This window comes from Tasmannia lanceolata, unplaced genomic scaffold, assembly GCF_043159265.1.
Source record: "Tasmannia lanceolata isolate RefF3 unplaced genomic scaffold, GAP_Taslan_0.1 ptg000008l, whole genome shotgun sequence".
In the NCBI taxonomy this organism is placed as follows: domain Eukaryota; kingdom Viridiplantae; phylum Streptophyta; class Magnoliopsida; order Canellales; family Winteraceae; genus Tasmannia; species Tasmannia lanceolata.
The window spans coordinates 386634-401890 of record NW_027518685.1 but is presented as its reverse complement, the minus strand read 5'-3'; the positions used below and the strand labels follow the sequence as shown (position 1 = coordinate 401890).

The window sequence follows — 15257 nt, the reverse complement described above, 5'->3', positions numbered from 1 at the left end:
ATGGATCCTAAAGTTTCTATGCAGTGAGGTCGGATTTTGTATGAAAAGAGTTTGATAATATGAGATGATGCTATTGCTACGTGTATCCTTCAAATTTTTGGAATTTTAAATTCTACCGTTTGATTGATTTGGTTGATGATGGTTAACATTTCCATAGAAAATTATTTAGTGGAATGATAAGGTGAGGGGTACCCTTGCAAGAGCCCACTGGCAAGGTTGCCCCATTCACTAAAATGGGCAACTTTATCACTGGAAATGACCAAAATACCCTTAATCTCATAAAATCACTAAAATATCCTATCCCATGAAAAATGACCAATTACCTTTCTTATAGAAAAAGACCAGAGTACCTTCATTTCATAGCGAATTACCAAAATACCACTAATTGCTATGATGTATGCATGAATAAAAGATGAGAGTATTTGGTCAGTTTCTACGGGCTTGGGTATTCTTGTCATTTTTCATGAGATAAGGTTATTTAAGTTAGTTACTACGAGATAGGAGTACTTTTTATCATTTTATATAAAAAGAAGCGTTTTGGTCATTTTTTATGAGATTAAGATATTTTAATTTGTTAACTTTCCCCGCATTTTGGTGAAATTTTAAGCATTGGAGTAAAAAAATACATAAAAAATGAGTTATCAAAATAGCGAAACACTCATGTTGCCCAAAAAAATTTCCAAAGAAAATAAAATCCATACATCCAAACATGCCTCTCTCTCTCTCTCTCTCACACACACACACGCTTCAGCCCAAAAATATTCCTTAGAATATTTTTTTAATGGGCGGCAAACATGGCCAAAAAGCTGCAGAAATAAGGGTGTCAATTTTGGCTGGGGCTCGGAGGCTCGCTCGAGCTCAGCTCGAATCCTTAACGAGCCGAGCCGAGCCGGCTCACCAGGCTCGTTAAGCTTAACGAGCCGAGCCTAATTTAGGCCAGGCTCGGCTCGGCTCGGCTCGTTAAGGCTCATTAAGAATTTAATATATTTAAATATATATATATATATATATTATATATTAATTTATACATTAAAAGGGTTGTCCAGAGAGTGAAAGGGGGGGGCAAAATATGTCACTTCATTTTTGGAACCCCATTTGTTACTAGGACCACCCCCCATAGTGTAAAAAAAGTAGTCAAATTACACTAGTAGGGCTGTCCAGGGAAGATGAGGGGTGTGAACATAATATAACCCGAGCTCGGTAAGGCTCGCGAGCCTGGCCGAGCCTGACCGAGCCGAGCCGAGCCGAGCTTTTGAGCTTAACGAGCCGAGCCGAGCGTGGCCAAGCTTGGCTCAGCTCGGCTCGTTTGCACCCCTATGCAGAAATAAACATTTACATAATAGACATGAATTGATATGGGCCCAATGTTGGAGACAACGATCAATTCAATTTCAAAAACGACAAAACTGTGGTGGACTGCTTTCACTTTCGTACAATGAATATCGAATAGCATCTAGACCATACATTTCTTATCTCCCAAAATGAATGCCGAGAATAATTCCCCTTAGAGCCAATTGACAAAGGGTATTTTTTCCATTTCCACGTCAAGTACCCGTGCAAATGCTTCCAAACCAAGTGACCTGTCATTCTTCCCATCTGCTAGCCACCTTCTCTGAAGGCTGCATCTTGCTCGTTCTTTGCAATTGTGTGTGTTAAGAGATTTGTCTTGTTAGCCTTGTTGAAAAACCTCACGGAAATACTATGTCTGTAAAGGTGGCTAGGAATAATGAGTTACCCAGAGATAGCAACCGATAATAATCATTACTTATTAAAGTTTTGTAGGCAAATTACGGACCACAGATGCTTGTATATGACAATTATGAAAAAAAACTACGGAGAGGAGGTATGGCTATGACAATTACGCACAAGCTACTTCTCCTGATGAATTTTTTGGGGATATTACGACTCCGGCACACCTTGCGAAATATATACAAATTCCGGGCACCTGAAGAGGAACACCATATTATGGAAACCTCTAGAGATTGGAGGGCTAGGATTAGCCTATGGAACTGATTTTACGGGCACGACCTATTGATGTTGTGTTCCATTACATGGACGGTTTGGATCAACTGATGATACACGGGCCGGATGCGGGTCCAAGTCCAATGACCCGTAAAATTTCCCGCTTCATTTTGACCTGGTACGTTTGACCCGTTTCCCCATCATTTAGAGGGAAATGATGTGATTATGAGAGTTCTTATATAGTGAGTATTTTTTTCAAAAAGTATTGTATGGCTTATATCGTAGGATGATTCAAACCGTCCATTTGACGGGCCACAATGTAAATAGGTTGTGTGCCAAAATTCATTTCTATAGGATAATTACAACCCTCCAATCAATAAATGTTTCCTAAATATGTCGTTCCTCTATAGACTACAGGGCTAGGATCATCACATGGAAATGTGTTTTTTTGGGAACATCCTATTTACGATGTGGCCCATCAATTCAACAGTTTGGATCATCCTATGGTGTAAGTTATATTGTACTTTTTAAAAAAAATAGGGAGTGTAAGAAATATTTTTTGGTTTGCAAGCTTTGTCACAAAATTCTTGTTAGAATATATTTATGGTGTAAGACCATGTACTGAAGTATGTTTTTAATAAGCCGGTAGGGGTCCCCGCAAAACCCCAACTTAACTATCAAAAAAGAAAAAAAATTACTGAATATTTTACGGCCTACACCATAGGATGATCCAAACCATCCATTTGATCATTCCCAAATGATGATCGCATCCCTACAATCTATAGATAAATGACATATTTTGGAAACCCTGTAACTGTGATGGGATCATCCTATGGAAAAGATTTTTGGCATACAACCTATGGTGTAAGTCCTTACAATCAAGTATTTTTCAAAAGAATCGTACGCCCTGTATCATAGGATGATCCAAACCATCCATTTAATGGGCCACAATATAAATTGATTGTTCCCAAAAAAATTTACATACGATAATCCTTTGTTCACGCACGTTGCGTTTTTACTAGTTAAAAAAAGAAAAGAAAAAGTAAATTTGCCTTGTTAACAAAAGATACCATGTGTTTGGGATTGAGCTTGTAGCTCAATGGTCAAGGCTTTGTTCTTTCAATCGGAGGTTTAATCACTAGCCTCATGTATAGGAGAGGAAATGAAAAATCTGAAAAAGCAAATAATACATGAGTATGTGTCGGGTCAGGTTACCCGTGAGTCACGCGGGTGTGGGTCATGCGGGTTGCGGGTCAAAATGACCCGCTTTCCTACGGGTCAGCAACCAGGTGACCCGTACCCAGTGCGGGTGGGTTGGGTCAACCCGAGGGTTACCCGCATTTTTTGCCAAAACAATGTTGTTTTTGGGCGGTGATAAATTCAACCCCTTATATGTATGAATTCACCTCTTAATTTTCAAAATGAACAGTACAGCCTACACCATAGGATGATCCAAACAGTCCATTTGATGGGCCACAACGTAAATAGATTGTGCCCCAAAAATTATTGCAAGAGGATGATCCCAACCGTTTGATCTATAGAAGTTTCCATATTGTGAGTCCCTCTTTAGATCGGAAGGTTACAATCATCCTATGGTAATGATTTTTTGGGCATAACCTATTTACATCATGGCCTATCAAATGCACGGTTTGGATCATCCTATGGTGTGGGTGTACCGTCCATTTTGAAAAATAGGGGGTGTATTCATGCGGCTTAGTAATGCCCTCTTTTAAAATAAAAATATTAAAAAAAATCCAAAAAACTTGCGGGTGCCCGCCGCCTGTTGACCCGACCCGACCCATGTTTTTGCAGGTTGGGTGACCCGTGGTTCGATTTTGATGGGTCACTAAAACTCCGACCTGTGGCAGCAAATTTGCCGGTGGGTTAGGGGCATTGGTTGCTTTTGCAATAATGATTCTTTTTTGAATTTTTTTTTTAAAAATGGTGTATTTCCAAAGTTTTGTTACAAATTTGGTTGGCTACTTGAATCGATTTTTTTTAGTTCCTGACCAGGGACTTGCACAAGGTCCCACCAGTATTACGCTAACTAGCAATAATGACTCTCGACCTTAGGGTGTACCAAACTAGATACGTGTAAAACTTTCTGCCAATCTAAACCCTCCAAATATTTGCGGCTTATTAAAGGAAAAATAAGGAAAACATCATTTTTTTTCTCAAACAACGTGTAATGAGAGGGCCATGTGGACCTCCCATGATTTGGAAGATTTAAGGGTGACATTCGAGGAAGACTTTGCACGCGACGCAATTGCTGCGTGACTAGTATGTGTCTGATACCTCCTTCCTCGTGTTCCATGATCCCTAATTTGATGTGCACTGTTCCTTATGACCAAATGATTTAGACCACTTACGAAAAATTGGCTCCTGCCATTAATCATCTGCCATTTTGACACAAAATGAGCGCATATTGATCTTTGACCAAGTTTCCGGCGTATTTCTGTTCAAATGGAAGAACCTCCTGCTTTTGGGTTATAAATAGCCCGTCGATATACAACAAGTTGGATATCCTGAGTTTCTCATATAGTAGAGTATACAAAAAATCTTGTCTAGTCTAGTGCCAGTCTCAGAGTATTCATTCAGTCATTCCATGGAAATGGAATCCACCACCATTGAAGGCCTTGTTGAGTCTGTGAAAGAAGAGATGTTCTCCTCATCCATTGACCTCTACACCTTTGTGTCTCCTTCTGCTTACGACACCGCATGGATGGCCATAATTCCCAACCCACAACACCCAAACCATCCTATGTTCACCAAATGCCTCGATTGGGTTCTGGGGAGCCAGAGAGAAGAAGGATTCTGGGGAGAACCAGATAGCTGCATTGCACATAACTTAGAATGCCTCTCCGCAACCTTGGCTTGCATCATTGCACTCAACACATGGCATGTGGGATCTAACACCATTGCAAAAGGTAACTTAACTATATATATCCGACAAGATTAATGTATAACTTGCTCTCGGTAGGCCAAGATACGCACGACTTCAGGCTAGAAAATTTGTTTGCACATATTTAATCTATCTTTCTGTTTCAATTTGCAGGTTTGGCTTTTGTTCATGCAAATACAGAGAGGATAATTGCAGAACAAGGCGGTGGTTTCCCTCGCTGGTTTGCCATTATTTTTTCGGGTATGCTGGATATTGCAAGGAGCTCATGCTTGGATATCTTTCCTGGGGGCTTGCCAGAAGCTGTGAATGATGTTTACAATGAGAGGCAAAGGATTCTTCAAACGTATTCTCTAAACCATTAATTTCAATCTTCCTACACTGTTAAGCCAAATGCTTTTAGCTAAATAATTATCTTATTATATTTTTAGGGAAATGATATCTACGCCAAAAGTGTTTTGATAAACATGCGCTCCACCTGTTTCTCCACCTGTCTCTCGTGTAGTATTTAAAGGGATGTCAGAGGATATTAGGGTTCTCAAAAAGTTCTTAAAGCCCTTTAAGTACTACACAACAAGCAAGTGGAGTGCATGTTTATCAAAACACTTTGCCCAGATATCATTTCCCTATTTTTATATGGGAAATTAATATTTTCACCGGTTTCTTTCTAAAAATAGCTCAAACTTATCCTATGATTGTACGTCCCATGTGATGAGGTGGCAACAACCCATTTGTTTTTTTTCTTACTCGATTGAAAAACCGTTTTCCCTAGCATTAATGGAAATATGATATGGTAAGAACGAAAGATGGCATGACTGGATTTGCAAAATTCACTTAAATGTGACATTTGAAAATTGTCAGACTATAAAGCAGAGTACGAGTTTTCGAGAGTCTAATCCTAGCAGTCCTAAATGGCTAAATCCAAAAAAAAATGATTTTTCTGATAAGCTTATTCACTTTCATGTATTTTCAGGGACAATCTTCATAATCAGTCTTATTATCCGCCACTGATATCATATTTAGAAGCCCTGCCTGCAACATATCACATGAACCATGACCAAATCCTTCGGCATCAAAGTGAAGATGGGTCATTAGTTCAGTCACCTTCTGCAACAGCACAATCGTTCATGCTTACAAGCAATGAAGGCTGTATGCTGTATTTGGAAGCCATTGATCGAAGGTTTTGGAACGGAGGTAAAAACTACAACCTCACTCTCGGTATTTGAGAATTTCTACTATGAGTTAATATCCAAATTATCTCTGTCACGGTTTTTAATTGGGATTTAATTATGTACTTGGTTGAGTTTTATTGTCCATGTCGCTGTTCCCTATTCTGTTTACGCTTATTTATGGTGAGAATCTCTTGCTTTAATTCAGTGCCTCACATATATCCAATCGATGAAGAACTAATAAAACTATGCATGGTCGATCGAATTGAAAGATTAGGGTTGGCAGAGCATTTTTCTGATGAGATAAAACAAGTTTTGAGGCAGGTCTACGGGTAATATGCTTACTGATTTATATCATTCATTTTCTCTGTTTTTTTTTTTCTCTTCAAATTTAGCTCCTGTAAAATTAATGTTTTCTTATCAAGTCAGAAATATCTCACTTGAGTATTGATATTGCTTGCAATGTGAAAATGCAAAGAAATTGGGCTAGTCAAGAACCAAAAGTCACAGGAGAGTTTGTAGTTCCAGCCCAGATTTATAAGGATTCATTAGCGTTTCGACTCCTGAGAATGCATGGTTATCACGTATCTTCACGTAAGGACTTCATTTTTTTCTCAGAAAATCATCAGAGAATATATTTCATTTTAGAACATATGACCATTTTGTTTGATTGCGCATTGTGCTTGCAGGCAGAATTTGTTGGTTTCTAAGCCGTAGGGATATACTATTGCATATGGAGGCGAACTTAGAATACTTCCTGAACCCGATGCTTAATATTTATAGAGCGGCAGACCTTACGTTTTTAGGGGAAAATGATCTTGAGGAGGCCAAATCAGTCTCCAAAATATTACTAGAGAAGGGGACATCAATGAAAAATAGAACAGAGGATAGTGTAATGTTCCAATTTCATAGAGAGGTACAGACCATTTCTGTCAAGCTCATGTTACATTACCTTGAGCTTGATTACAGTATGTTCCAAATAGATATTATGTAGAGATTGATTGGACACAATGCATCTATTATTTTACTGCACAGACCCAACTTATTATGGCTTGCATCCAGTCAGGCCTCTTAACATGGTCTCAAAAGTAGTATAAATAAATATAAATTAGGTTATATTCATGATCTTGTCAGTCTAAAGGGTCATAATATTATCCCATAGATGATGAGGAAGTGAGTTGCTGGATGCAGATTGAGCATGAGCTAAGGATTTCATGGCTTGCTCGGTTGGATCACATGGAGCATAGGGTGTGCATTGAAGGAGGCCAAACCAACTATCTCTTGATGGGGAAGACCTCCTTTTATAGGTATTTATATGTATGATATCATTAATTAAAAATTATCAATTCTTGCAGTAAATCCTACTTCCATACTTATGTCAGTCAAAATGACATGGGCTTAATGAAACTCAGGTTATCAAGACTGATTAATAACACCTTCCTACTACAACTTGCTAAGCAAAACTTCACGCTTCGTCAATCCATTTATAGGGCCGAATTGGAGGAGTTGAAAAGGTGATGCATGAGTTCGACATGAATCTATCAGTCAAATATTTTTCTTTTTATAGAGTACTCATGTATATTGTGTAATCTATAAATAAACAATCTGAAGTTGAGACTTAGAACTCTTAATCTTAGCGTAATTTGTCTCTTGTAATCTTTTATGACAAAATGTTTTTAGTCTATTAAAGAAGTAATTAATCAAAAAAAAAAAAAAGTAACTGTAATCAAAACACTATATGATATTATATTTTACGTTAGTAACTTCTTACACATTCTGCCTTGTGAAAATAGGTGGTCTATGAATTCAGGTCTAAGTAACATGGGATTTGGACGAGAGAAAACTGAGTATTTATATTTTGCCATTGCTTCTACTGTGTATCATCCTTCCCTGTCCGATGTACGGATGATCATCACTAAGAGTGCAATCCTGGTTACAGTTGCTGATGATTTCTTTGACATGGAAGGTTCATTAGATGAGTTAAATAAGCTCACAGAAGGAATTCAGAGGTATCTTTCTACTCTCTAAAGAAAGGAATTCAGAGGTATCTTTCTACTCTCTAAAGAAATTTGTAATCAACTTCATCGTAACCACTGTTTAACGATACTAGGTGGGAGGGCGGACGCTTATGTGGCCATAGCAAGGTTATCTTTGATGCCCTCAATGATTTGGTTAATGATCTCATGGAAAAATCATTTGATCAACAGAGGCAATTTGATCTCATGAAAAATATCCGAAGCCTTGTAAGTTTTTAATTTAGATTTTTTACATGCTTTATTTTTAAAGTACATATGTGTTGCAAATTTATATTGGGAATGAAGTGATCCGACAAAACCAAGATTAACTTTTTGTGTTATTTTACGAAGTGGCATCAAACGTTTTGGTCGTGGCTAAAGGAAGCCGAGTGGAGCAGAAGCAGGCATGCTCCATTCATGGATGAATATGTTGAAGTTGGGAAGATCTCTATCGCCGTACATACCTCAATTCTTCCCTCATTTTTTTTCGTAAGTCCAGTATACGTGATGCAGTGTTCGCACACTGAAAGGATTACAGAGCTGCTCATGGTTTGTACTCGCTTGTTGAATGACATACAAAGTTACCAGGTAATTAAACTCTTTCCTCATGTTATATAACAAGTCGAAAGTCCAGTGCTCAAGTTAAACATTGCAATCATGTGAGGGAGCATTTTGGAACAAAACTTCGCTCACAAGATGTTGGAGGAGCTTCCTTACGATGTGACTGGCGAGGAACAAACTACGCAAAAGTTAAGCAAACTTCACAACGTTACAAATAACTTGGCCGCCACACACTCTCTCTCTCTCTCCACCCTTCATACCTTAACGGGCCAACAGCACACATAGTCTCTCTCTGACACACACTTGGTGGGCCGAACAATTGAATGGTGTATATCAGTATATCTTTGAAGGTGAGCCTTATTGTATTTAAAAAACAAATCAACGGTTTAAATATCTACAACATTTAGTTGGTGGGGCCTACTATGTTCGGAGATCTAAACCGTTCATTTGTTAGGCCCTAACATAAATAGGTACGGTTGTGCCCCAAAGATCATCTCCATAGGATGATCCTAACTAGGGGTGCAACTCGGGTCAGGCTTTGAAGAACCCTACCCTACCCGAGAAATATCTCGGGTCGGGTTGGGTTTTTTTTTCTGGAAAACCCAGGATTTCCAAACCCGGCCCTACCCATGATAATTCTCAGGTCGGGTCGAGTTTTTTCACGTTGAAGCGTTGTAGAAAAAAAAAAAATCTTCACACAAAAAATCTCTAAATTTATGTAATCAAGTGTATAAATTTAAGAAGGAAACTATATATCCATATCACAAACATGATCACCTCGATGAAAACAATTATTTCATTATATTGAAAAATAATTTGCTATGTTATTCAAGAGATGATTAAAATTGTCATAAACCCGACCCTACCCAAGATTGAGCCGGGTTTTTAAACTAAAACCCGACCCTACGCAAGACCCATGATTTCTAAACCCGACCCATGCTATTTTTGGGTCGGGTGGGTGCTTGCACCCCTAATCCTAACACTTCGATTTGTATACATACGAAACCATACATGAATCTAGTTGTAGGGTAATTTAAAGGATGATCCTATATAACCCTATGTGTAGATGTACGGCACCATATATAAACCCTTACATATTAAAGTGAGATTATTTTGAGGGGAAAGCTTATTTACATTGAGACCAAATAAGTGAATAGTTTGGATCTTCAAACAGGGTGGGCACAATGAGATTTTTGATAAATACGTGTTATATGGTGTCCGTACGTAGATGCACATATTTTTTTACAAAATAGAGTGGGGCCTACTTTGAGGCCAACAAATGAATGATTTGGATCTTTTAACAAGTTGGCCCAAGTGAGTTTTTTTTTTTAAAGTACACTTTATACGGTGTTTGTATGTAGGTGAGTTTTTTTTTTTTAAATGAACTTTATACGACGGTGTTTGTATGTAGGTGTAAGTATTTTTTTAAAATTAAATACAATGAGGCTCACCTTCCTTCAAATATTTACACCATTCAATTGTTCGGCCCCTCCAAGGGTGTGGAGAGTGTGTTGTTGGTCCCACCAAGGGTAGAGAGAGAGAGAGAGACCAAGTGGCAGTCTTTTACACAACCACGTTGTGGTTATGGAGGAAGTTCCTCCAACGCTTATGGAGCCAAGTTTTGTTCAGCATTTTAGGGAATTTTTAGCAATAAAATCTTGGGGGAATTCCACGAAGAAAATGGTAGAAATCGGAAAGTCAATCTACGACCTAGTTATGACTTATGTGCAAGGTTTTAAATTTCGGTTTCGGAATGCATTTCGGTCCTCACCGAAACCGAAATTTCCAAAATTTCCGTGAAATCTCAAAATCTTTCTATGGCTATTTTCTAGGGTACAGAAATTTCGGTAATTTTCGGTTGAAATTTCGGGATAATATTAAATAATCATCAAGAATCGAGATTTTTGGGTGAAAACCCTTAAATTTCGGACTCAATAAGTGAAATTTCGGTCGAAATTTCGAATTTTCAATCGAAATAAAGTACCGTTTCGAGTATAGTGCGTTTAGATTTCGGTCGAAATTTAAAACCTTGGTTGTGTGTGTATTACAGGACGAATGATGTAAATAGGTGATAAATCTACAATCTAATGGGTATCTCAACGCGTGAATTAGTTTTACCCATGGAGTTGGTGGGGCTCGATCAATATGTAGATTGGAGAATCATTGGGGCACCATGTTATCGGCAAATTCAACATGTTATCACATGGCCGGAAAATAGCTTTCCATGAAATTGCCTAGCAAATCCCTAAAATAAATAGTTGGTGGGCCATTTGTCTCCGGTGTGTGCACGAGTGCATGGGACACATGAAGAATTTAATGTGATAACTACAGGACTATTTATTTAAAAAAATCTAAAAGCTAAATACCAATTATATTAATCTCAATGGCTGTGAATAGTTTCCATGAGCGAGGCCTCTCGCGGTCTCCATAATTCTGATGTTGGTAATGAGGGAGGAAGAAAAGAAAAGAAAAGAAAAGGGGAGATGAAGAGTCTTATTCTCTTTATCTCTCTTTCAATTGGAGAAATGGAATCGGAATATTTTTCAGTGGAAGGAAGTGATGGCATTTTGAAGGCAAATAAATAAAAATTTCATCTAGGCTACTGATATTGGCACTACCATATTTTGATAACAAGCCGAACTCACCTCGTCGTTTTTATTTTAATTGGCTGTCAAAATCTATTAGAATTCCCCAAAAGCTCCCAGAAACCAATTAAAATAGAAACGACAGTGAAGCATGGTTCTGCCAGTATCAATAGCCTTTGATTAAATTTGACATCAAGTTATTTACAATTGTAGGCTTGTGCTTCCATTATATTCTATTAGTTTTTTATTAGAGTCTTGCTTACAAAGTAAATATGGGGTTTAAAATTAGCTGGTGGAATATGGAAGTTTTAACAGAATTATCATTTCTAGCATTATAATTGGGAAAATGCTATGAGGAAGCCAAAGGAGGACTCCAGACCTGGCATCCTCTTGGTCTTCGTTCTAGCAATCCTATTAAGAGGCCTACTTCAGTCCTCTTTGGGAGGTCTTCAAATGGTCGCGCGTCCACCCTTTCTATTTGAGTAAATCATTGACCTATGATAAAAATAGATAACACAATATCATGTCAGTCTGGTCTCATCATATGCTCAGTAAGAAGAGTATTACTCAAATGTCTCACATATTAATTAGGGAAACCTCTAATAATAATGTTCAAAATTGATTAAAGTGAAAGATGGTGATTAATTTTTAGGAAACGACTTGTTCTAATTCTATGGGAGGTATAAATTTTCTATTCTTCTTATTTTTCTTAGTTTATAAATCAAGGCTTGAAGGGAATCCTAGCAGTGTATTCTTTAATATAGCTTTGATTTATTTGTTTTCTCATTGATCAAAACTTACATTTGGAAGCTTTTGCAGAAGGAAAAGGAGGAAGGGAAAATGAACCTCGTCTTGTTGTATTTGAAGGAGAATCCAGAGGCAAATATCGAAGATTCAATTGCTCATATTAGACAGATATTTGATAAGAACAAGAAAGAGTTGCTTGAACATATTTTAGTGGATGGCATCAGTGTAATGCCAAAAGCATGCAAACAAATCCATCTGTCATCTTTAAAGGTATTCCAGATGTTCTACAACTCCAGCAACGCATTTGATTCTCCCACAGAGATGCTTGGTAGCATTAAGACGGCAATTTATGAGCCTTTGATGATACAATTTTAAAGTCTCTAGAGCATTGCTACGCATCAAATAAGGGAAATTCAAGAAGAAGGGCTCGATTTCATAGGATCATTGCATGAAAAGATTCCTAGTGAGTCTTTGTTTCAATAGTAAAGATTATATTAGTATGAAGGACAAATTTGTATCTTACCCCTGGATCCTTTCTAAAGTAAAAGATTCAATAGAGTATCGATTGTTACTACGAAATATATCATTTTGAATCATACCAACCAACTGCAAGATCCCATTCAAATCGCGATTAATTTGCTCAAAACTTTATTTCAGTTGAGACAGTAAGAGGCTGATATAGGGTACACAAACCCGTAAAAATTAGGCCTGATAATAGTGTTTGACTGCCATCGACAAAGTTCATCATATGAGTTAGTTTCATTTATTTACAAAGTCTACACAACGTACGGATGGTATGTAGACATTGTAGAGTGGGATGGCAGGCATTCGTGTTTGTCTCATTTTGGATAGTCTTGTAACGATCTTTCATTTGCCTCTTATTAGAGTTAAACTAAAAGGATAGTAATGTTTTATGACCGAGCATACCGATGGTTGGATTTTCTTACATTTTACATATCTGTATAGAAAAAAGCTCTTCAAACAGTAAGGGCTTCCTTGGATGCCACAAAAGTTGGTCCATATTTCTAAATAAGATTATCTAAAGCTAATCTTAATTGTAAATGGGAGACTAAGACCCTTTTGGAAGCAACTAACATTTAGGGCTCTAATAATTAATATTATTTTGTGGCCACATTTTAAATGAGATACTAGAGAGTATTAAATTGTTATATATTATAAATTAGAGGAAAAGGATTGTACGCTCGAGTGTACCTAACCTTAGGTAAGCTCGAGTGCCAAATCACATGGGTCCCACATCTTTTTTGGTCATCTAAACCATTCATTTGCAAGGCCCCATCATAGATAGGGTGCATACCAAAAATCAGCTCCATAGGATCATCCTAACCCATCAATTTGTGGAGGTCAAAATGGACAGACACTGTTTATCCACAAATCTGCCCATTTTGCCCTCCAGTTTTGGAGGGGTTAGGATGATTCAATGGTGCTGATTTTTGGTACGCACCCTATCTATGATGGGGCCTTGCAAATGAATGGTTTAGATGACCAAAAAAAATGTGGAACCCATGTGATTTGGCACTCGAGCGTACCTAAGGTTAGGTACACTCGAGCGTACAATCATTTTCCTCTATAAATTATAGTATATTACTAATAATGTATTTGGTATTATAAATTATATTATATTATAATAATATGTTTTGAAGGGAGAAATCAAAGTTTTGAGACTTGTGCAAGGTTCCCTCTATTAATATGAAGGGAAAAATCAAAGTCTAGGGAAAAATCAAAGTCTTGAGAGTTGTGCAAGTTCCCTCGACTTTTTCATTTTGGAATCTTTTCAAATGCTTTGGTGGGAATTATTTGAAATTTGTTGAATCCCACACGGAGATTTATGATTCAAACTCCTTCACTCCTTCACCTATAAATAAGTGATGCATTCACTCATATCATAATAGTTCTTTGGAGCTATCTCTTTGAGAGATCACTATGAATGAATATATATATATATATATATATATATATATATATATATATATATATATATATAGAGAGAGAGAGAGAGAGAGAGAGAGAAAACGGTTCCTACACATATGTGTAGAGAGTTCTCTACACACTAGCTTAAAATACAGTGGGGGCCCACATTGTTTGGGTGATCCAAGCCATCAATTTTAAGGGCCCTCACATAGATAGGGTGTCTACAAAAAATCAGATCCATAGGATCATCCCAACCCTATGATTTGTGGAGGTAAAATGGATGTCTTTAAACCTTCACAAATTAGTCCATTTTTTGCCTCCACAGTTCGAATGGTTAGGATGATCCTACGGATATGATTTTTGTGGACATCCTATCTATGTGAGGGCCTTAAAAATAAATGGTTTGGATCACCCAAATAGTATGGCCCCTACTGTATTTTAAGCTAGTGTGTAGATAACTCATCTACACATGTGTGTAGGAACCGTTTTCTCATATATATAGAAGAAGAAGAAGAAGAAGAAATAAAAAGACGGTTAGGCCTAATGGCTATAGCGGTCATTTAAACAAAACGTTTTAAATTTTAATTGCCGAAGCAGTTTTCTGTTAAACGGCTATATTTGAAGAGTTGCGCCTCTTCTGTAGAAGGGTGCGAGATTCTTCATGAGAGGGTGTCTTAGCACCGATTCAGAGTCTATAAAAAGACTCGATCCGAGTTTGCTAGTAATCTTCTTCTTCAATCATTCTCTTCTCTCTTTCATATATATATTTAAAATTTTTCTGAGGGTTCTGTTTCGTGAGAATACAAGAAGTGCAGAAATTCTCAGTGTTGGGCATTGTATCCTGGAGATAGAATTTCAAGAGTCCATCTGCAACTATACATGGGAAATTACTATCTTAAAGAAAGCTTTCTGGAAGTGTCTTGCCCAATTAATAATATTGTTCTATTTTCTGCATTATTTTCTGTCTTATTTTCTACAACATAAATATCATATAAGTGTTCTCCAAGAAGAATTGCAATTTCAGCCTCTTCGATCTCTACTATGTGTTGTAGCTTCATGATCTGCTGCTCCTATATTTACAAATTACTGTGTTACTTTACCTAGTGAAGGGGACTCCATATGCACCGGACTTCTTCTATCATTCTACTCTCATGTTGAATGATTTTAGTCAAACACTTAGATGATTATACTCACTTCTAAGATTCCAATACACTAAGGTAACACCAAATTGTGTCTATCTCTCGTTCCACATGCCACCGTAAGAAGATAAATTTTAACAAAACAATTGAAGGAAATTTGGCTGTTATTTTTTTGAGCAACCCGGGCCCAACCAGCATCGGTGGGGTCCTAAGAAATAGTGGGGAAGAGGTGTTGTGGGCTTTTGCAGGCC

At 37.5% G+C, this 15257-nt stretch overlaps 1 protein-coding gene across 1 annotated transcript; it reads left to right on the top strand.

Moving 5' to 3' along the window:
• Positions 1 to 4519: 4519 nt before the first annotated feature.
• On the top strand, positions 4520 to 12460 carry TPS04 (terpene synthase 04). Its single transcript, XM_077385976.1, has 12 exons — positions 4520 to 4889; positions 5018 to 5207; positions 5835 to 6055; positions 6239 to 6362; positions 6509 to 6624; positions 6720 to 6946; positions 7222 to 7337; positions 7443 to 7544; positions 7824 to 8039; positions 8141 to 8273; positions 8397 to 8633; positions 12011 to 12460. Exons 1-12 carry the CDS (start codon positions 4568 to 4570, stop codon positions 12311 to 12313), a joined length of 2307 nt encoding a protein of 768 aa, XP_077242091.1. The 5' UTR covers positions 4520 to 4567; the 3' UTR covers positions 12314 to 12460.
• Positions 12461 to 15257: the final 2797 nt, after the last annotated feature.

Coding starts and splice junctions, on each gene's coding strand:
- TPS04 (XM_077385976.1), top strand. CDS start 4,568: ATGGAAATGGAATCCACCACCATTGAAGGCCTTGTTGAGTCTGTGAAA. Junction 4,890..5,017: donor ATCTAACACCATTGCAAAAG/GTAACTTAACTA, acceptor TTCAATTTGCAG/GTTTGGCTTTTGTTCATGCA. Junction 6,947..7,221: donor TGTTCCAATTTCATAGAGAG/GTACAGACCATT, acceptor TGCTGGATGCAG/ATTGAGCATGAGCTAAGGAT.